This window comes from Schistocerca cancellata, chromosome 4, assembly GCF_023864275.1.
Source record: "Schistocerca cancellata isolate TAMUIC-IGC-003103 chromosome 4, iqSchCanc2.1, whole genome shotgun sequence".
NCBI classification, from domain to species: domain Eukaryota; kingdom Metazoa; phylum Arthropoda; class Insecta; order Orthoptera; family Acrididae; genus Schistocerca; species Schistocerca cancellata.
The window spans coordinates 692,408,526-692,432,134 of NC_064629.1; the positions used below are offsets into that span (position 1 = coordinate 692,408,526).

The following is a 23,609-nucleotide window of genomic DNA, read 5'->3' on the forward strand; positions in this document are numbered from 1 at the left end:
AAAACAAATGTAAGTAAACTATATAAGAGCAACAAGACAGTTTGGGATCAGAACAAATGAGCATCTTGCAGAGTTTGGTGGGGCAGAAATGAGTGTTCTAACACAGGGTTGGAACAAGTGTCTTTCCTGGTTATCAGGGAAGCCAAGGCTGATTTAAATATGACAAAGTACAAGAAATCTTGTAAACTAATTTTTTTTAAATAAGTCTTTTATAAATTTTTGATGGACACTGAAATTTTACAGTTATTACAATGATGAAGCTAAGCAGAGCTGTACTGTCAACTGCTCAATGGTTTCCTCTGATAGGGTCATTAGGAATAGACTTCCAGACAAATTTGGTACAAAACTCTATGCCTATCCTAAAAAGACTGGAAAAGGTGAGGTGTAATCAATGAAGTAGTTGCTCTGATCCTTAAGTGCCCTCCGGACCATTCAGCAAATCTACCCAGCAGATAAAGTGGTCCAGAACACACAGCATACACTAGGTACACTACAACATCAATAACAACATAACAGCCTTAAATTAATAAAATCATATCTTCAGAATCGTAAGCAAGTTGTTTGTGTAGGGAGAGAAATGTCGAGTATAGAGCAAGTCGAGGTAGGTGTTCCGCAGGGATCTGTGCTGGGCCTCTTTTTGTTCCTGATAATGATAAATGATCTGCCGTCGTTTATCAAGTCCACCACTGTGTTGTATGCAGATGATACAACATTTCTTCATGCTAGTGAGGATTTCAATAGCCTTAAAACTTGTGCAGAAAAGACAATTGACCAAGCATCCTATTTGTTCAAGGCAAATGGATTCCAACTGAATGAAAACAAAACACAGCAGATGGTCTGTAGTCTTAGAGACAAGCTTCTGTCAGATGATCCAAGTTATGTCAAATTTTTGGGGGTATACATTGATGATAAATTATCTTGGGGTCAACATGTACAATACACACTCCTGGAAATTGAAATAAGAACACCGTGAATTCATTGTCCCAGGAAGAGGAAACTTTATTGACACATTCCTGGGGTCAGATACATCACATGATCACACTGACAGAACCACAGGCACATAGACACAGGCAACAGAGCATGCACAATGTCGGCACTAGTACAGTGTATATCCACCTTTCGCAGCAATGCAGGCTGCTATTCTCCCATGGAGACGATCGTAGAGATGCTGGATGTAGTCCTGTGGAACGGCTTGCCATGCCATTTCCACCTGGCGTCTCAGTTGGACCAGCGTTCGTGCTGGACGTGCAGACTGCGTGAGACGGCGCTTCATCCAGTCCCAAACATGCTCAATGGGGGACAAATCCGGAGATCTTGCTGGCCAGGGTAGTTGACTTACACCTTCTAGAGCACGTTGGGTGGCACGGGATACATGCGGACGTGCATTGTCCTGTTGGAACAGCAAGTTCCCTTGCCGGTCTAGGAATGGTAGAACGATGGATTCGATGACGGTTTGGATGTACCGTGCACTATTCAGTGTCCCCTCGACGATCACCAGTGGTGTACGGCCAGTGTAGGAGATCGCTCCCCACACCATGATGCCGGGTGTTGGCCCTGTGTGCCTCGGTTGTATGCAGTCCTGATTGTGGCGCTCACCTGCACGGCGCCAAACACGCATACGACCATCATTGGCACCAAGGCAGAAGCGACTCTCATCGCTGAAGACGACACGTCTTCATTCGTCCCTCCATTCACGCCCGTCGCGACACCACTGGAGGCGGGCTGCACGATGTTGGGGCGTGAGCGGAAGACGGCCTAACGGTGTGCGGGACCGTAGCCCAGCTTCATGGAGATGGTTGCGAATGGTCCTCACCGATACCCCAGGAGCAACAGTGTCCCTAATTTGCTGGGAAGTGGCGGTGCGGTCCCCTACGGCACTGCGTAGGATCCTACGGTCTTGGCGTGCATCCGTGGGTCGCTGCGGTCCGGTCCCAGGTCGACGGGCACGTGCACCTTCCGCTGACCACTGGCAACAACATCGATGTACTGTGGAGACCTCACACCCCACGTGTTGAGCAATTCGGCGGTACGTCCACCCGGCCTCCTGCATGTCCACTATACGCCCTCGCTCAAAGTCCGTCAACTGCACATACGGTTCACGTCCACGCTGTCGCGGCATGCTACCAGTGTTAAAGACTGCGATGGAGCTCTGTATGCCATGGCAAACTGGCTGACACTGACGGCGGCGGTGCACAAATGCTGCGCAGCTAGCGCCATTCAACGGCCAACACCGTGGTTCCTGGTGTGTCCGCTGTGCCGTGCGTGTGATCATTGCTTGTACAGCCCTCTCGCAGTGTCCGGAGCAAGTATGGTGGGTCTGACACACCGGTGTCAATGTGTTCTTTTTTCCATTTCCAGGAGTGTATTAGTGGTAAATTGTCAAGAGTTATTTACCTGTTAAGGCGACTTATGGATTGTGTTCCTGAAAAATATGTTAGAACATCCTACTTTTCCTTCTTTCAAAGCATAATAACATATGGAATTATTTTGTGGGGGAACTCTAGCTGTGTACATGACATATTAATACTGCAAAAAAAAAGCTATTAGGATAATTACTGGTTCTGCATATAAGGCACACTGCAAACCATTGTTCTGTGAACAGAAAATCATGACTGTTATAAACTTGTACATATACTATGTTCTAATTTATACGAAGAAGAAATTACCAGAAACCAAAACCAGAGAAAATGTACACAGCCACAATACAAGAAGGAATAGGTGCCTCTATATTCCCTACCACAGATTGTCAAAGTCACTCAACAGCTACGAAATCATGGGGTACAAATTATTTAATAATCTTCCTCAATCTGTTCAAGAATTACCTGAACAATTATTCAAACAAACAATTCATGACTGGCTAGTCCTCCACCCATTCTATGACATAAGAGAATTTATCAACTGTAATATAATACTATAATGTTAACAAGAAACCTGTTGTTTCTTTCAAACTATTAATTGTATTTTAGTATGTATATGACGTTGTCTATTGCTGTAATGGCCGAATGACAATAAAATTATTATTATTATTATTATTATTATTATTAATGGAAGGAAGTATCATTTTGCTGGGTACCAAGTCATCTGGGAAATTTGGGAAATGAGCAAGCTGACAAGACAGGAAGGGTTGCACGTAAGGAAAGTAATGTAGTACTCCATGTTCTGCACTTGGTCCTATCACCTTATTGTTGAGGAAGAAAATTGTTTGTCAGCTGGAGACCATGTGGCTGAAAGTACAAAATTAAAAAAATTAAGGTGCTAACCCTACAGTTTTGCATAGGTGAACATTGTTCCAATTTCAGACATGTAAATAAGTGACTTTAACATGACTGAGAGTATAGCACTGTCCTCTGACACACAGGAAACTCCTCTGATTCTAACAGGAGGACCCACCAGCAGAGTACAGTGTTTGTGGTGTAGCAATTTAAATGTGTCACATCTTATTGCATTTTATATTCTAAGAAGAGGGCAGCAGTAGTTATTGATAACAATTTTTCCATCATTTTAAATACCGATGGGATGAGTGTGGGAAAGACTTCAAGGTTTTGTGTACTGTTGGACCTCCTGTTCAAACTATTAGGTAGGTTATTTTAATTATCTCAAAGTGGATGATTCATGATTATTTAGTCAGTAATCAGACCAGCTGCTGTTATTCAAATCACAGTTTCACAATTTTTACTATGTGTCAATTTCTTTTTTGATGTACGTTTTAATACTGAGACTGAGGATTTTATTTAAGCACTTTAAACATCCATGATAGAAATGCTACACTGTTACTTGTTCCTACTGTGGCTGGCTGTATCCTTGTTTTTAGTAGTGGTCAGCCAGCCACATGTATTGAATAACTTTTATTACTTTTGTGCCTAATTCTAATTTTAGTTTTTATTTTATGTACTGACTATATTATAATTTTATTTAAACATGAGGAAAGGTCATGAACTTAAGTATAAATGTGTAGCTCCCATTGATGGTTCTTTATTGTTCATTTTAATACACTGGTAAGCAACCACTGTCTGTGTCTCCATTGCCATACACTCTTTGAAGTCTCTAATATGTGTTTATGGTCCATTGCCCCAAGAAGATTGCTTATGAGGAAAGACTTAATACTCACTAAGCATTTAATTAATACTCTGCACTGAGTGAGGTGGCGCAGTGGTTAGCACACTGCACTCTCATTCGGGAGGACAACGCTTCAATCCCGCGTACAACCATCCTGATTTAGGTTTTCTGTGATTTCCCTAAATCGCTTCAGGCAAATGCTGGGATGGTTCCTTTGAAGGGGCACTTCCTTCCCCATCCTTCCCTAATCTGATGAGACTGATGACCTCGCAGTATGGTCTCCTCCCCAAATTGACCCAACCAACCATATTCTGCCAAGGTGCTAACAACTCTGCCAATGAATACTCTGAAACCTATATCATCATCTCCTTCTTCATCACAGCTTTCTAACATGGCTGAAAATGCAGAAGTATCTTTAAGTAATGATCTTTTACTAATTTTACTAAATTTGTTTTATTATAAGTAAATAAGAATAACATACAGCAATTTAATGATAGTTGATACAACATATAGAATTGGTTTTCAATTAATGTGTATGAGTTATCAGTTGCATCAAGAGCAATTCTACAACACCCATAATTTCCATGAACAAAGTAATTCCATAACATAAATGACTAATTTGTTTGCCAATAAGGACCAAAGCCACTGAAAAGATTTACACCACCACCTGACTACACGCGAGACTCTGAAACCTCACCAGAAGAGTCAGAGGATGAAGATGATGAAGAAGAGTCAGAGACTGATGAACAAGAAACAAACACAAATAAAACAGAAGATGAAATTTTAATCCAGGTAATAGATTTTGCACATTTCTCTGTAATCAGTACTTCATAAAACCTACGTATAATAGGTCAGTGAAACAAAACTTCTGTAATGGAGAAATTTGCAGTATAATGACTAACAAATTAGGACATAGCTGGCTTTCCTTCTTTTGTAACAACTTTGGCATCTGGAGAAAAATCTTCTGTAATTTCAGCATAGGATTATACAGTCAACTAGTTATACATAACTGGTAGGTACATTGACCTATGTTTTGACACATACTAGGGGTGTCTTCATCAGGATGGAATTTTGATAAATCCTATAAAATAATACATAAAAAATTAGGTATGACAAAAACACATTAACCAAAATGACAATTTTTCATGATGTACAAAGGTTACTTATGTAAAATTACATTGCTAAAAAGCAGTGGTCAGAGTTTAGAGCAGCTATGCTCAAGTCAACAGCGAAATAAAATGTTCTAGCCTTTGTCACATGTGCCCTGCTGGGAAAAACATTTGGCTGATCAGCCCAATGGATTTCATTGCTGACACAAAAACAATACAAGTTGCACAGCCTATCAGGTGCAGACAGTGAAATATACCCATACTGAAAAAAATAACAGTTAATTTTAAAAATAAAATATAAAGAAAGAGAGCTTAATGTCTTTTTGAAAATACACAGTAGTCAATCAGGTTAAGTATAACAGAGACATCTGTTAGGCTTTACAGAAATTACTATTACATAAAGGACAGAATGATATAGAAAAAATTTTACAGACAGCTTTGCAATCCAAAAAATATTTGCATGAAGGTAACTTTACAAGCACATATATATGAGATTCAACAAAAATGATGTTTTCAAACCAAAGGCAGGGAAAAATATAGTAAAAAATAGAGAAATAAAAATTCTATGAGCAGTGGATTGAAACCGTTGAAAAAAAATTTGTTTTGTAGTTGTAACTGTTTGTTGAAGATGAGACCATTGTTCTCAGAAATATGCTTGAAAATCTCCAGCCCTTTGAGTACATCAAGCCTATGACCTTTCTTTTCTCTATGTAAAATGGAAATTTCTTAAAGGGCTCCGGAACGCCCTATACTTACAATGTTAAAATAACGCTTATAAATTACATCTTTCCTCACAAAGTATTTGAGGTAGGAAGTTGAACTTTTTACAGATTATTTATTGGAATATGGGCTACAACTTAACACAGAGATTTTACAAAATTTTAGTTCAGTTATTAAAGATGATTTTTTTTCAATTGTAATGAAAATTCACAACTTTTTTTGCAATTTTTTATTTATATATTCAAAAATATACAATTTTTTGGAAAAAGGCTGTGTTAAATTATGCAGAAGGTACTGTGTAACATTTACTGAAAGTTTGAAACAAATATGTTTGGAAGATCCTTAGAAAACATGTAATTAGTATGAGAAAATAAAAGTTTTGGGAATCGAGCGACAAAGATTGGATTAATTTTTTGGGGCATTTCAGGTCCATAGGATGGATTATCTTCATCCTCTGCAAACTCCTCCTCCAGCTTCCTCTTGTTCCTCCTCCTGTTTACTCTTGCTTGTATTTCTAGACTCTTTACAGCCCTGTCTGCAGCCCGAAGGCGTTTCTTGTCTAAAGCAAGCATCGCTCGTACCATCTTAGAACCTATCTTCATTCCCATATTTCTAAATACCTTGCACCTTACAATGTTGCCATCCTTCAGAGGATTTCTAATAACTTTACTTTTACTCATTATTATACTTCAACAAAACAGAGACTCAAGAAACAGAATTAATTACGAATATTTTCGAGATAACGACAGAGTAAATAAACATGAAACAATCGACAATCACACCAGCGATATATATTGAACCATCACAGGTTAGCCACAACACATACATTATCTTACATCACTAAAATGTACCTGATGAAGACGGGCGTTAATAATAACACCATTTGACAGCAGTTTAACAGCGCCACAGTGGGTCACGCCCATGTAGAACACATTTCAAAAAAAATTTAAAAATAGTTGTAGTCTTCGGAATTGAATAAATTATATATCTATTAAAGGGTAATAGTGTGCAGATTCAGAAAACGCAAAAAAGTAAAAATTGAACTTTTCATGATTTTGAGCCTTTCCGGAGCCCCTTAAACACATTTCAGTTTGTGTCCAGAAATTAGCAAATGATCAGCAAAAGTGGAATTGTGTACATTAGTGCCTCTTTTTCCCAACAATCTCCAGCCCTTTGAGTACATCAAGCCTATGACCTTTCTTTTTTCTATGTAAAATGGAAATTTCTGAAACACATTTCAGTTTGTGTCCAGAAATTAGCAGATGATCAGCAAAAGTGGAATTGTGTACATTAGTGCCTCTCTTTCCCAACAAATGTTCCTTGTACCTGACACAAAAGACCTTCCAGTTTGTCCTATATAATAAAGAGGACACATATCACAAGTGATTTTGTACACTCCTGAATTGTGTATTGGAGCAACTGTGGTCATGAGATTGTGAATGAGATTTTTTTGCCAGTTATTGTTCATGGAAAAGACAACTCTTAATCCATATTTTTTAATCGCAAGATGAACAATTTTATACAAAACGGGGCCTAAAAATGGAAATGAGAAGACATTTTTGTACTTGTTACTATCAGGAATACCACTGCTGTCTACAGTGGTCACCCTAGTGCCAGTTTTAACTTTGAAGATCATTTCTAGTAATGTGAGTTCATAGCCGTTATTAATTACAATAGTTTTTATTATGTTCATCTCTTCATTAAGCTTGTCAGGTGACAAAGGTACAGATACTGCATGATGAAAAGCTGAATGGAAGAATACTCTCTTATGGGACTGAGGATGCACTGAACTAGCAGGCACAGTTTGATCTGTATTAGTGGCTTTTTGGAAAATACCCAAAGACAGTCTGTCATTGTCAACAGCAATACTGAGGTCCAAGTAATTAAGCTGACAGTCATTATTTTCTAATTCATAATTGAAACTGACTTTTTCATGAAGACTATTAAAAATTTCAAACAAATAACTGCAATGGGTAACCCACTGTCAGGCATCTTGGCCAATATTTTCATTAATTTTTTGGAAAAGAAACTCTTCAGTGTTTTTTCAGCTGCTAGTGTTAGTGTTTTATCTTATGCTGAGTATGTAGATGACATGTTGATCATAAACAATTGTTCCTGGGAAGGAATACAGCATTTATTTGAAATTTTTAATAGTTTTCATGAAAGAATCAGCTTCCCTTGTGAATTAGAATGCCCATCAGCTTAATTACCTGGCCCTCATTATAGCTGTTGACAACGATAGATTTTCTTTTGGTATTTTTTCAAAAGCCACTAACACAGATCAAACAGTGCCCGCTAGTTCAGCGCATCCTCATTCCCATAAGAAAACATTCTTCCATTCATCGTGCAGTCTCTGTACCTTTGTCACCTGACAAGCTTAATGAAGAGATGAACATAATAAAAGCTATTGCAGTTAATAATGGCTATGATCCCACATTACTTGAAAAGATCTTCAAAGTTAAAACTGATGCTAAAGTGACCACTGTAGGCAGCATTGTTGTTCCTGACAGTAACAAGTATAAAAATGTTTTGTGGATTTGATTTTTAGGCCATATTTCATATAAAATTGCCATCTTCTGATTAAAACATATGGATTCAGAGTTGTCTTTTCCACAAACAAGAACTTGCAAAAAATCTCATTCACAGTCTCAAGGCCACAATTGCTCTGATACACAGTTCAAGAGTGTATAAAATCACTGTTTATTATATACTACCAACTGAAAGGTCTTTTAGTGTCAGGTACAAGGAACATGTGTAGGGAAAAAGAGGCACTAATGTACACAATTCCACTTTTGCTGATCATCTGCTAATTTCTGGACACAAACTGAAATGCTTTTAAGAAATTTCCATTTTACATTGAAAAGAAAGAAAGGTATAGGCTTGATGTACTCAAAGAGCTGGAGATCTTCCAGCCTATTTTTAAGAATGATGGTCTCATCCTCAAGAAACAGTTACAACTACAAAACAATTTTTTTTCCAGGATTTCAATCCACTGCTCGTGGAATTTTTATTTCTCTATTTTTTGCTATATTTTTCCCTGATTCTGGTTCCAAAACATTGTTTCCTTTGAATCTCATAGATACGTGCTGCGAAAGTTACTTTCTTCTTCTTCTTCTTCTTCATCTTCTTCTTCTTCTTTTTTTCTTTTTTTCTTTTTTTTACATCTGTTTGTAAATTTTTTTCTGTATCATTCTGTCCTTTACGTAATAGTAATTTCTGTAAAGCCCAACAGATGTCTCTGTTGTACTTAACCTGCTTCACTACTGTGTATTTTCAAAAAGACATTAAGCTCTCTTTCCTTATATTTTGTTTTTAAAATTAACTGTCATTTTTTTCAGTATGGGCACATTTCACGGTCTGCTCCTGATACGCTGTGCAGCTTGTATTGTTTTTGTGGCAGCAATGTAATCCACTGGGCTGATCAGCCTGATGTTTTTCCCAGCAGGGCACATGTGACAAAGGCTAGAACATTTTATTTTGCTGTTGGCTTGAGCATAGCTGCTCTAAATTCTGACCACTGGTTTTTAGCAATGTAATTTAACCCCTCGCTCACATAATAAACTTCTCATTCCTGAATGGTACATTTCCTGGCATGCTCAAAATTGCAAAAATTATACCTGTCCACAAAAAAGGAAGCAAAGAGGATCCCAGTAATTATCGACCCATTGCACTGCTTTCAGCTTTTAGTAAAGTATTTGAATATATAATGGCCACCAGAATCATGTCCTTTCTAGACAAAGAAAATATCCTGTCACCTGCTCAGTTCAGCTTCCAAAGTAAGAAAGCTACAACAGATGCAATACAAGAATTTCTAGATCATGCACTGGAGCTTGTGGACAAAAAACTCCCAGCCATAGGTATATTCCTAGATCTAACAAAGGCATTCGACATGGTTAACCATAGTATACTTCTGCAAAAGATGCATTCCTATGGAATAAGAGGAAATGCCTATGACTGGTTTAAAAGCTATCTGGAAGATCGACAGCAGTATGTCGAATTAAATGAAACTAAGCTCTCAGGTACAGCTAGCACAGTACATTCCTCCATACATACCATAAAGCAAGGCATTCCCCAAGGCTCCGTCCTGGGCCCTTTGCTGTTCTTACTTTACATAAATGACCTTCCTCACAGCCTACCAAACACAAAAACCCTTTTATTTGCTGACGACACCTCTATACTCATATCTGCTCCCGAACAAATTCTCCAATCCAATATAGATAGAACCACAGATCAAATAAGTCAATGGCTTCAAAGTAATAGGCTGCTGATTAATGCAAAAAAGACAATTGGAATAACCTTTCACACTGCCCAAAACAGAAATCCATCACAACCAACTATATCACTGGAAAAAAATAATGTTAAACTTGAAAATGAAATAAAATTTTTGGGGGTCACTATTACTGATACGCTCACATGGAAAAGGCACATTGACGTTACCAGCACAAAACTTAGCAAAGTATGCTTCATGATTAGATCAATAAGGAACGTCACTAACACAAGTACCCTAACCACAATGTACCATGCACTCTTTCACTCCGTACTTAACTACGGAATCATCTTCTGGGGCCAAAATTCTGAATCAATTAAGATATTCAAACTGCAAAAGAAGGTAGTCAGAACAATTATGTTCAAAAAACAAAGAGACACTAGTAAACCATTATTTAAGAAACTAAATATTTTGCCCCTCCCATGCCAATACATATTAGAATTATTATTCTTTACCAAAAAAAGTATCAACAAAATTAGCAAAAATATGGACTACCACGATTATGACACAAGATCAAAAACCTCTCTAAGAATACTTCCCCACTCAACAAAACTGTACAGTGATGGTGTCAAGTGCATGGGAATAAAATTATATAATCATCTTCCAACTTTTATACAAGAAATCCAAGAAATAAATAAATTCAAACAGACAGTGAAATCTCTTTTATTAAAAGAATGCTTTTATACCATCCAGGAATATTTGGAATCAAAATTGTCTTAGTGCATGATAAAGTATCAAAGCTGAATGTTGTTAAGTCAGTTTTGTCACATCATGTAACAATTCTCTGTAAAGCTGTAACTTTAAGTAACATAATTTTGTAGGTAATGTAAAATAATCTTTCCTCTGTATTCTTGTTTACTATTTTAGACTCCTGTAAACTGTATATTTGTATTGACTTATCCCATATCAGTTGTACAAGCCATTGTACTGATTTGATCCACGGGACAAATAATAAATAAATAAATAAATAAATAAATAAATTTTACGTAAGTACCCTTCGTACATCATGAAATTGTCATTTTGGTTAATGTGTTTCTTGTCATACCTATTTTTTATGTATTATTTTATAGGATTTATCAAAATTTCATTCTGACAAAGACACCCCTAGTAAGTGTCAAAACCGACCTAATGTGTGCACCAGTTATGCACAAGTTGTTGGCTGTATAATTCATGGTTGCTGAGTAACAGCCATATTTTAAAATGTAATCTTTTGTAAACAAATTTTGCGAGCAGGTTTTTGGTGAACATAAAAATATACAGTGTATTAATAAAATATAGCATTTTATTTCTTTTATGTTTTGTAGCTATGTTTTTTTCAGGCAAGAAATGCTGCAAGGGCCAAGACATTACGTGCAAAGTTTGAGCGCTGGGAGGAAAAAGAGAACAAACTGAACAGTTCCAACAGCAGCTCATATTTGGCTGATCTAAAAAATGAAGATACAGACCAACCAAGTATTGAATCAGCTAAAGTATTGAGAGCAAAATTTGAATCCCTGAAACATGAGACTGAACAACCTAGGGAACGAAGCAGGCCAAAAGTTAATAGATTTGTGGTAAGTTTCAGTTACCTCTGATGTTACTGCCTGTAGCTATTCATTGGATGAATTCACTGCTGAATTGTGATAGTATATACCTGTTGTTGGAAAACTTCTGTTTTGCCCTCTCAACATGTAATACCTGGAACTCTATGCAAATACACTCCTGGAAATTGAAATAAGAACACCGTGAATTCATTGTCCCAGGAAGGGGAAACTTTATTGACACATTCCTGGGGTCAGATACATCACATGATCACACTGACAGAACCACAGGCACATAGACACAGGCAACAGAGCATGCACAATGTCGGCACTAGTACAGTGTATATCCACCTTTCGCAGCAATGCAGGCTGCTATTCTCCCATGGAGACGATCGTAGAGATGCTGGATGTAGTCCTGTGGAATGGCTTGCCATGCCATTTCCACCTGGCGCCTCAGTTGGACCAGCATTCGTGCTGGACGTGCAGACCGTGTGAGACGACGCTTCATCCAGTCCCAAACATGCTCAATGGGGGACAGATCCGGAGATCTTGCTAGCCAGGGTAGTTGACTTACACCTTCTAGAGCACGTTGGGTGGCATGGGATACATGCGGACGTGCATTGTCCTGTTGGAAAAGCAAGTTCCCTTGCCGGTCTAGGAATGGTAGAACGATGGGTTCGATGACGGTTTGGATGTACCGTGCACTATTCAGTGTCCCCTCGACGATCACCAGTGGTGTACGGCCAGTGTAGGAGATTGCTCCCCACACCATGATGCCGGGTGTTGGCCCTGTGTGCCTCGGTCGTATGCAGTCCTGATTGCGGCGCTCACCTGCACGGCGCCAAACACGCATACGACCATCATTGGCACCAAGGCAGAAGCGACTCTCATCGCTGAAGACGACACGTCTCCATTCGTCCCTCCATTCACACCTGTCGCGACACCACTGGAGGCGGGCTGCACGATGTTGGGGCGTGAGCGGAAGACGGCCTAACGGTGTGCGGGACCGTAGCCCAGCTTCATGGAGACAGTTGCGAATGGTCCTCGCTGATACCCCAGGAGCAACAGCGTCCCTAATTTGCTGGGAAGTGGCGGTGCGGTCCCCTACGGCACTGCGTAGGATCCTACGGTCTTGGCGTGCATCCGTGCGTCGCTGCGGTCCGATCCCAGGTCGACGGGCACGTGCACCTTCCGCCAACCACTGGCGACAACATCGATGTACTGTGGAGACCTCACGCCCCACGTGTTGAGCAATTCGGCGGTACGTCCACCCGGCCTCCCGCATGCCCACTATACGCCGTCGCTCAAAGTCCGTCAACTGCACATACGGTTCACGTCCACGCTGTCGCGGCATGCTACCAGTGTTAAAGACTGCGATGGAGCTCTGTATGCCACGGCAAACTGGCTGACACTGACGGTGGCGATGCACAAATGCTGCGCAGCTAGCGCCATTCGACGGCCAATACTGCGGTTCCTGGTGTGTCCGCTGTGCCGTGCGTGTGATCATTGCTTGTACAGCCCTCTCGCAGTGTCCGGAGCAAGTATGGTGGGTCTGACACACCGGTGTCAATGTGTTCTTTTTTCCATTTCCAGGAGTGTATATCTGTTTGTACACAAAGTATGAAAATAAATTTGTGTGTTTTATATGCCAGCTGTTAATGGTAACAGTATGTGTTCTCCTCCTGCCTTAATGGTAAAACAGTTATTAGTCTAACACATTCTGTTACTACATTATATAGGAAAAAATCCACAAGACAGAAAAAACTGCTGTGCACCCTGCGATGGGAACACAATAAACTTGAACTTTCAAGAGATCAGTTGTGTACTAGTCTTCTTCTGACACACACACACACACACACACACACACAAACTTAGAGGTATCACGGAATGTGTGGAATGTTTATGCATTGCTTTTCAAATTAATTTCTTAGTAAATTCATATTTGTAACAGCAATCTCTATCCAGCTGCTGCACAGCTGATTAGAATCAGACTCAGCTAAGTAATCTTCTTCATCTATTCTCATTCCTTTGTAACAAGTTATACTCAATACACAAATTAAATTTTCTTGTAGCATACATTAGTGAGACAATTCAATAAATAAAATAAATGCACAGAAATCATCTTTCATTACATTACATCCATAGCTTAGCCTAAGTACTATGAGGGCTAGCCGTAAAGTTTATAACAGCAGAAAAATACAAAGTTATGTAATTAATGTTTTGTTTGTTAGTGAGAACATGTCAGCGTTTCTTGATACTTGTTGAAATCCCTGATCCACAGTACAAAAGCACCTCACTGGAGCAACCAAAACAAAATCATGCAGACTATTGGTAAAGTTGAGTGTAATGTGGTAGCTCAGTTTTAGCAGCAGAGGAAATGTGTCAGTTGTGTCAGATCAATTCAGACAGGTAAAAAAATCATCTGGATTGGTCTGACACAACTGCAGCATTTCTGCTGCTGCCAAAACTGATATACTGCACAGTACTCCACTTCATCAGAGGACTCCACCTTTTTTTGGCTCCTCTAGTAGTGTGGCAATTTTAGTGTTACTAGAACTGCAGTCATGTATCTGCAAATAAACAAAAAATTAATTATATAACTATCTTTTCAAGGTAATAGTTAAAACTGAATGACTGCCACGTGTATTTAGTGGAACATGCTATACTGGTTGTAAATATTCTTGTACAGGGATGTCTTTAACTAACACTTTCATAATATTGTCATTATTCCATCCTGAATTTTGCACTATTTAAAAGAAGCTTTATTTACATATCATGCATGAAATATGATTGTAATCACAAGATCATGCACCTATGGACACATGGTCTTTGACAACAATTTCAGTTTCTGTATATAGCTTCCTCTAGTGCTATGCATTTATAGATAGAGGTTATCATCGTGGTTTTAGTTGTTATTTTGGGAGATGTTGTTGTTGTTGTGGTGGTTTTCAGTCCAAAGATTGGTTTTATACAGCTCTCCAAGGTAGTTCTCCCGTGAAAGTCTCTTTATCTCTGCATAACTACTGCAACCCACATCCACCTGAATCTACTTTCTGTGATCAGGCCATGGTTCTCTACACAATTTTAGCCATCATACTGCTCTCCCATACCAAACTGATGAGTCTGTGATGGCTCAGTCAAGTTGTGACATAAATTTTTCTCCTCAGTTTGATTCATTATTGATCTAATCTATAAAAAAGTTTGCTAAACAAATGTCCCAAAATGACATATGGGCAATTCAGTCCTATAATAAGCATTTGTCAGTTGAAATTACAGGAGGTGCTCAATGTGTTTACCACTCATTATTACACTTTGGTCAGCCCTTCTCCTCAGGGAATCAGTATTTCGTGTTCACGTGCTGCTACAATGTGTACAACTTTTCAATGAGTGTGAAATACATCAAACACATCAAATATTCCTGTAGTCAGAAATATAACAGATTTAGGTCAGCTGAATGGGGAGGCCATGCTACTATATCTCCAATCCATACACTGGTTAGTAAATTTTTATGTTAGGTGCTTTAGTATCTGACATAGAAAATGGGATGGTGTTCCTTTAAGCATAAACCATACCTATTGCCATTCTTCAAGGGCAACATTCTCCAACAGAACGTGTAATTTGTTGTGCAGAAATTGGTGATAAACAGCATTTGTTCATAAACTAAATTATGCTATGAGCAGTAAAGTAAAATGACACATATCTCAACATGAATTTATTTCAGAACATGTGTTTACAGGACTTTTTTCTAGTTTTGTCCATTATTATCTTCAGTAAGAATATGGGACATTTTTCTGTAAACATCCTGAATATGCTTTCACTACCTGCTGCTCGTATAAATCCAACTGAGTTTGTTTCTGTTTAGTCATTTGCATGTTCCCTGGATCATAACTACACCATCTCACTGTGATGCGGAATGAGTCAGTTTTATAATACACTTTCTCAGTGAAAAATAGGGCAACTTGCTCACCTTTTACACAATTATCTTCAGGAAGTTATTGGTATGCCAAACTGTATAAAGAGTTGTCTACAAGATACTCTAGAATGGACACCTCATATGAGTATACCCTTATTACTTTGGAATTAAATGGAATGTTTCCTCACTGTAACTTCTTTGAGATGCCTGAGGGGGATATTAGCATTCAAAAGTTTTCTGTAGTTAAACATATTATTGTGTGTTGTGGTTAAGTCATGTGTAATTACGTAGTGTATACAACACACAATACACTATGTACAAGGTATACTATACTATACTATATTGTATTATATTATAGTATAGCTTATTGCATTAACTTTTGGAAACTGTCCCAGTGTAATTTGGTACACTGCCATGCTTAAAATGTATACTATAATGTACTGATATTAGTTTACTTTATTATTATGTATGTACTACTATATCTTGTATGATGGAGCCAATACCATTGCAAAATAATCTATGGTGAATAAAATTCTTGATTCTTCATAAAATAGGAAACCATGTTAACAAATGTCACACTGCAGTTTCATGGCTATGTCATCATACACAACACACACTAAATGCAGTATTCCATGATGGTGCAACTCCTAAAAAAATTAGATGTTTTCAGATCAGATGTTACACAGTCAGTCAAAAGTTCTGCTGTCTGTGTCAGTACTCAGTAAGTCAGGGGGTGGAGGGTGCTGCATCTCAGGTTAATTTTCACACTGAATGTGAAAATAGTTTTGAGATTTTATGACAACTCTGAGTACACTTAATAATAATGACACTGTCTGTCTGGAGGGGCAGGATATAAAGTTTGAATTCTGAAGATTTTTTTCCCCCTAGAGGAGGAGGAGGGGGTGACAAATTCCCTCCATTCCCCTTCACTTTGTATGACCTTGAGTCAATAGAAACTAGATATTTACTGACGGAGTGAAACATGCTTAACCAAGTTTAACAACAAAAGTAGAGAGGTATGTGACATATTATTGTATATATTTCTGCTGCTCGTTGTTTCTAAGGTATATGGGAGATAACTGTATGACAAGATGTGTGACTACATTAAACAAAAATATTACTAACCCCTTTGTAGCATGAATGTGATAAATAGTTGTCCTCAGAGAGGGAGAGCTATATGCAACCTCACTAATGAAATGTTACATGAACTAAACTGCAGAAGATATTCATTGTGGATATTTGTAACTTTGCGAAGACTTTTGCCTGTAAGGATCATAACACATTGTTTTATAACTTTCCACACTAAGGCATCAAATACATTCCAGTTGCTTGATTAGAACCTTCCTAATAAAACATGAAACAATCTTAACAGATATACTTTTAAAATATGTGCTGAATTGGAAACTGTTAAGTACAGTGTCTGTCAGGTACTTTTACTAGTGATTTTCCTTGGTTGACACTAATGAAATGTCACTGCCAATAAATAAAAGGTACTGTTTGCTGATGAAAGAACTGAGTTGATCAAGGGGCCAACTACAGAATGTTTCATTTGTTATTGTTCCAGTTGTAAGGTGCAAGAGTGAAATTGTCATGCTGTGTGACAGGAATGAAACTGTGGGAAATTCCTTTCTCCCTAACCTTGCACACATGGTCCTATGGTACACTAGTACATAGGTCATTAGTGAAAAAATAAAGCAAACAGGACATGGAAAGTACCCTTGATATTCAGTTCCTCTCTTGGAACAGGACACAATTACAAAAACATTAACATGGGACATTAACACAGTAAAATTACATAGCGATGAAAATGGGCACAATGGAAATAGTTCCCATAGCACACAGTAGCCTCACAGGAATGATGGTTTTAGCAAATGGCAATAATGATTCATAAACATTTAAAAGTGTACACAGCTGTTCCATACCTAGCAAATACAAGAAAAGAAAAGTTGTGGGTACGCACGTGGTAGGCTACGGTAACCATTCAACATGCGGCACACTATCCACTGTGATACAATTATTACTGAAAATCCTGTGATGCGGAAGTAGCCTACTGATCTTGTGAGGGCCAGGGAAGGTGTGACAAATGTCAATCTAAAATTGGTCTGTGTGAACAAAATTCTTACGCTCTGCCACTAGCACTCAGGACGTCTGCAAAAATTGTTTAGCCAAAGCATGCAATACAGACTCACCAACATCACCTTCTCTGCAACTGTACATGTCCAGGATACCATCACTGCACCTCATGGCAAGTCCTGTCTTTATATCCACACAGCACAAAAGACACTCACTACATCACCAACTTGCTCGGGCAGACATGTCAGTTCTTCGACATTGATGTGGAAGTGGTGGTCATGGAACTCTTTCCATTGCATGCTTCTCTCTGGAAAAACCCCAGAGCTACCTCAAGGCAATGCATGGTGGAGAGAGATACCACTGCTTTGGTTCACTTTGCTCACAGCCGATCCATGTCATCTGATGAAGCAGATGGGCAGTGAGCATGCATGCACTGCAGAATGTTACCTCAAAACTAACCTCAAAATATAGGAATATAACATGTGGGATCTCACAAGGTTTGGTACTGTGACTGCTGTTGTTATTATCTTGAAAATATGTTCTTCCAGTGATTTAAGGAAGTCAACTAATCAAGAAACTCACTTCAGCAAGTTATACTTCTGGAAATACCTCTCATTGTGTTACTCGAAAGACAAGGGTGTTGCACTCTTTACACATTTTCACCCCATTGCCTTATGTAATTATCATCTGGGGTTATGCACTACCGTAAATAAAGTATTTATTCTGTAGAAGTGACCAGTAAGAATGTTGTGTAAAGTAGATAACCGTACATCTTGCAGATTCGCTGATAATAATAGAAGTCAATTTTAAGTGGCCTTCAGTTTTCACACTCACAGTACAAGCAACAAAGACAATTTTCTGGTAGACTGTTTCCTTGGCTAATGTTCATAGGGGAGTTATGTACTCTAGTTGAAAGGTGTTCAGCAAGACTCCATTTATCTTAACACAAAAAGCTAGAAACCGTTATAAATTCTAAACAGAATTAAAAATGTAATTTATTAGCCGCTCCTAGAAATTATCTGATTACCCACTTCACATACTGAAAATTCTTGCTAGCTAAAAGGCAAGTAGCAGAGTTCATTATAACAATGTGTGGTAAATTGTTGTGTATTGTAAACCTGTCTCTGTTTTCACAGTTGTAAGTTAACTACTGCCTTTGAAAAATACCAATGCACTCAAATAAATATTATGCTACCAGTAGAAGTTATATTTAATAACTGAGAAAGCAGTAGCTTTCTTCAAAGCAGTAGTGTTCCTTCATATTTACTAGGTTACTTTTATCTGGCCTAAGCACAAGTAGTGTTAAATAATATAGTGATAGAATGAGAATTTCACTCTGCAGCGGAGGTTCGCAGGAGAGCTTCTGTAAAGTTTGGAAGGTAGGAGACGAGGTACTGGCAGAAGTAGAGCTGTGAGGACGGGGCCTGAGTCGTGCTTGGATAGCTCAGTTGGTAGAGCACCTGCCCGCGAAAGGCAAAGGTCCCGAGTTCGAGTCTCGGCCCGGCACACATTTTTAATCTGCCAGGAAGTTTAATATAGTGATAGTTTATTGTTAACACAGTGTGAAGTTTAAGTTTCTTTATTTGACTGTCTTTTGTTAATGTATACCTCGAACCACCCCACATCTCAGAAGCTGTTCCAATGAGATCTACAAAACAGAATTAATTAATTAATTAATTAATTAATGAAAATGAATGAATAAACAAGCATACAAATAATCCATATAATTAGTTTAACTTTAAGTCTAACAAAAAGAAATCTGAAGGTAGTTTCAGACAGTAAATAATAATCTGAAATCTCTTGAAATGGCTGTTAATGGTCAACTGCTCAAAAACTAACTATCAGCCCATTTTCAGTACTGGTATACTGTTAGGGAACTAATATTGTTCTCATGTTATATCCATCAGTGGTATGATATTCAGGGCAATTGCTACAGGAACTGAAAAAAAAAATTGTAAACTATACAATGAGCAGTGAAATTGTACCACAGAATTAATAATAATAATAATAATAATAATTGCTTTTTCAAGACTTGTGGTATATTTTTAGACTTACAGATCAATATACCGATTGTTAAGCAATAAAGGAAACTTTTCACAAGAAAACTGTGTCCTTCACAACTATGATACAAGAAAGTAGCCAAATTTACACAAAAGCACTGCACTTTCAGACAAGTACAGTAGATAGTTATAATTTTTGGATAAACACTTATAACAAGTACAGTAGATGGTTATGCTTTTTGGATAAAAGTTTATAACAAGCTTCCTGTTACCAGGATACAGGGGTTTAAATCCTTCTCGTGTTCCAACAAGAACCTGTAACATTCGTCTTGCACCATACACCTCAGTTATTGTTAGAAAGTCCATTTAACTTTATATAACCTTTATTTGTAAAAAGTGTTGTGTAAATGAAGATATTTTATAAGATTATATTCTCTGTATCAATCAGTATGTTGATACTTAACATTCACCCAAATGCACATGGAATGTGATTAAAGAAATACCAAATAGTAAAAGCTCTTATTTAGAAAATATATTCATCATGTTTTTATTGTTTGATCTGTCCTTTATTACAGCAGCATTCTTTGTACAGAATGTAATCTTCAGGATGAAGTAAAGATCAAATCAAATGAAATTAATGTAAATGGTTTATTGGAATTTGAAATAAGAAAAATCATTATCTACTGCCCTTAATGCAGTTCCTGTTTTTACCTGTCCTGTTTCTCTTCATCTGTTTCTCACAGCCAGTTTCTTGCATCCCATTCCCAACTTTGTTTCCATCATTCTATATAACATAAAATACTTTTGTGTGTTTTACTAGCCAATGTTGCTAATGTTAATTTGTCAATGAAATATTAATCAAAGATGTTTGCTGTTGCTTTTTTATATTTAAAAAATACTGCAGACATACTCTCACTATGCACTCAGAAAAGCCACTGCCTCAAAGAAAGCCACTGCAGTTTCAGTGACACTATTCAGTTCCTCACTATTTATTTAGCACAACATACTTTTTTATGCATACATATGAATACTTGTCAGTGTGGTGTAAAAATGAAAGCTTATTTTACCAGGAACATTGTTTACTGCAGCACTAATAGAAATTTGCAAACCAAGAATTGAGGTAGGCCTAATGCAAATGGAATAGCTACTGAGCTCTGCTGTTTTTCATATCAGTGTACATCTTTCTTGCTTAATTAATATTAAAGTTTTGTATGCACTTTGTCTTTTTGTATTCTGTATGTACTTGCACAAATTTTTATTAAGTTGCTCTGATTCTGCATTCTGTGTGATTAATTTTGGTCCTTTATATTTACTAGAAGTAATTATAAGCTGAATGCATTACACACATTTGCTGACATTTGCTTTTTCTTTTACAGTGAAAATGTGACTGATGAAATAGAAGCTGCAAATTCTCTCATTGAAGCTCTCTGCACAGACTGCAAATACTGTATAAGGAATAAATTTTCATACAACTTGATGTAATTGCCCGAAAGATGTTAAATTAATATTAAGTGTCATTAATAAATTGAAACCTTTGTAAGGTATTTAATTTCTATGTTTATAACTTTTCAGTGGCTTTTGTTGAAAACATATTTGTGTAGCCATGTAATGTTTCTCTTACTTTCAATTTAATATGTTAACTAATGGAATTACTTAACTAAATAGCATTGTCTCTCCTGTCTCACTGTAGTTAAATGTAGCTGTTACTAATATTGGCGCTGCTACTGTATTATTACGGCTGTTTCAACTGCTTAAACTACCTTTTTGTTAATAATTTTTTCTACTTTCAGAAATATTGTGTACCAAACTACCAAACGTTCTAAAAAGCATTTAATGGTAATATACAGTAGCAAAATTGTGCCATGTCATGAAATGAAACTGCTGTGCTATTCAAACTGACTTGTGTACAGTAATTATTCCATTTTAATTCTCTAACATAGCTAAATTTTTGACAGCTATAAATTTTCTTCATATATTGCATAGTGATATACAAATTTTAATTGCACTGAAACTGGTAATAATGTATACATATGGATTAATTATTACAAATGTATTTCTTGGCGTTTTGTTTAATTAGCATAAATTTTTTGTTACTCCAATATTTTCATAGTATTTTTGAGGTGATTGTGGATAAAGTCACAAGATCTCTCACGTATGTATATCATAGACTTTATTGCTTTGTTGGATATAATTTGTTAACTAGTTTTGAGATGTACATTTAAAAACAGTGTTGTCATTTGCAACAATGAATTTGAATATTTGATAACATCAGGTGTAGCTGATACCTGCAATTTTTAAACTGTGTTGTCTCATTGAGAAATTGTTATTCCTTCCAATACTACTGTAGTTATTAGTACTGTCTTATGAACCTAAGGTTCCATGAAGTTTTGTTTTATAAATGTTTAGATATGTTTGAATACAAAAAAAATGGCATAGTTTTATACACTGTCATTATATCACATTTTGTTCATTATATCACATTTTTATGATTTTAGAAATTATTGTACATCAACATCATTTGATGCTAGTGGGTAGCTGGAACACACTGCATTGTGCAGCAATTCATTGAAATAACACAAACACACAGTGTGTTTCTGAATCCCACATTTTGCTATTTATTGCTCCTTCAATCAAGAGCTGTAGAAACTAATATTCTATCTCTGAAATGGAAGGATGGAGGAAAGATTATGAGGAATGGAGGTGGCAGATGGATGGTCAGGAGAGAAAACGATAGGGGACAAAGGCATCCAGACAAATTGTGTACTATATGTCAATATATCTAGATTTTTTCTTCTAATTTCAGTGAATTGTTTATGTAGTTCATGTAACTAAACCAAGTGAATATTCATGATCTTATTTTCTTGTAGTTCCTCACGTCAGTTACAGGAATAGCACTTCCTGTTCTGAATTCACTCGTATGTATGGTGCTGATATTAAAATGCCAACAGTTGTGCAAAGTGTCCACATATTATTTTCCGTCTCTTTTTGCCAGTTTTTAAAGGCATGCATAAGATAGGTAACTATAGTATCTTCAATTTTAGAAGAGAGAGATTCTGTGAATTTCAATGACTTTTCATTTCATAAAAGAATTTTTCCAAGACCTCTAAACAAATTTGGTGCTGTATGCTTTATGAATAGCTTTAGAATTTCATTGGAACATTCACGATACCATCACAATTAAAAGTGATTTGTACTGATGTACAGAGCTCATGTTGTTTGAAACATAATTAGTATCATTGTGAGTATCAGTCGTGGAAGTGACTATGTGCATTTTCTAGGAGCACATATTCTGAGCATATGAACAGTCTTCCCATGTGTTTATATTTTTTTGATCTTAAAGTTTAATGTGCATAAATACTAAAATCTGTTATACTGATTTTCATTTATGTAATTGTGTAGTTTTCAGATGTTTTTCATTTTGGTATACTGATGTCAATATTGATATGTTTGTATTATTAATTATTAATTAAACAAATGTTGAAGCATATTACTGTGTAGCCTATTAGCCCTCTGTATAGTGAATCAGTCCTCTTTATATGTTTATGCACATTAGTCTGTGTATTAATGACAGTGCAGAACTGTCAGTATTCAGTTTTAAGTTCTTCGTTTACTGACAAGACCATTTATAGTAAAATGTCATTTTTAACTGTCTGCTGAATTTATTTTGCATACTATATAGAGAGTATCAATTAAATAATGGTACAAACACCATGAGAGTGTCCTGAGACTGAGATGAGAAGCAAGGTCCATGGAAGGACATGGTGTGAAACCTATCTATGTTGAGATAATAGTCTTGACATGTTTCAAACATGCTATTTCCATAGATTTTTTTCATGCATACCATTTTAAGTGTCTGTATGACATGTTCCAACCCTTTCAGAGCAACAAAATGGATGACAAAGATATTAGACAGTAGTTTTGTGGGTCACTTCTGCTACCTTTCTTGCAGAA

At 37.1% G+C, this 23,609-nt stretch overlaps 1 protein-coding gene across 4 annotated transcripts in view; it reads left to right on the top strand.

Annotated features, from left to right (window-relative positions):
• Positions 1-23,307, top strand: part of LOC126183575 (LIM domain and actin-binding protein 1) — a 216,577-nt gene extending 193,270 nt beyond the window's left edge. For all 4 annotated transcript variants that reach the window (XM_049925669.1, XM_049925670.1, XM_049925671.1 and 1 more), the window contains 3 exons: positions 4,691-4,848; positions 11,472-11,705; positions 21,035-23,307. In XM_049925669.1, the coding sequence (XP_049781626.1) occupies positions 4,691-4,848; positions 11,472-11,705; positions 21,035-21,037 (395 nt within the window). In that variant the 3' untranslated portion in view covers positions 21,038-23,307. The remainder of the gene's footprint in view (positions 1-4,690; positions 4,849-11,471; positions 11,706-21,034) is intronic.
• The last annotated feature ends 302 nt before the right edge of the window (positions 23,308-23,609 follow it).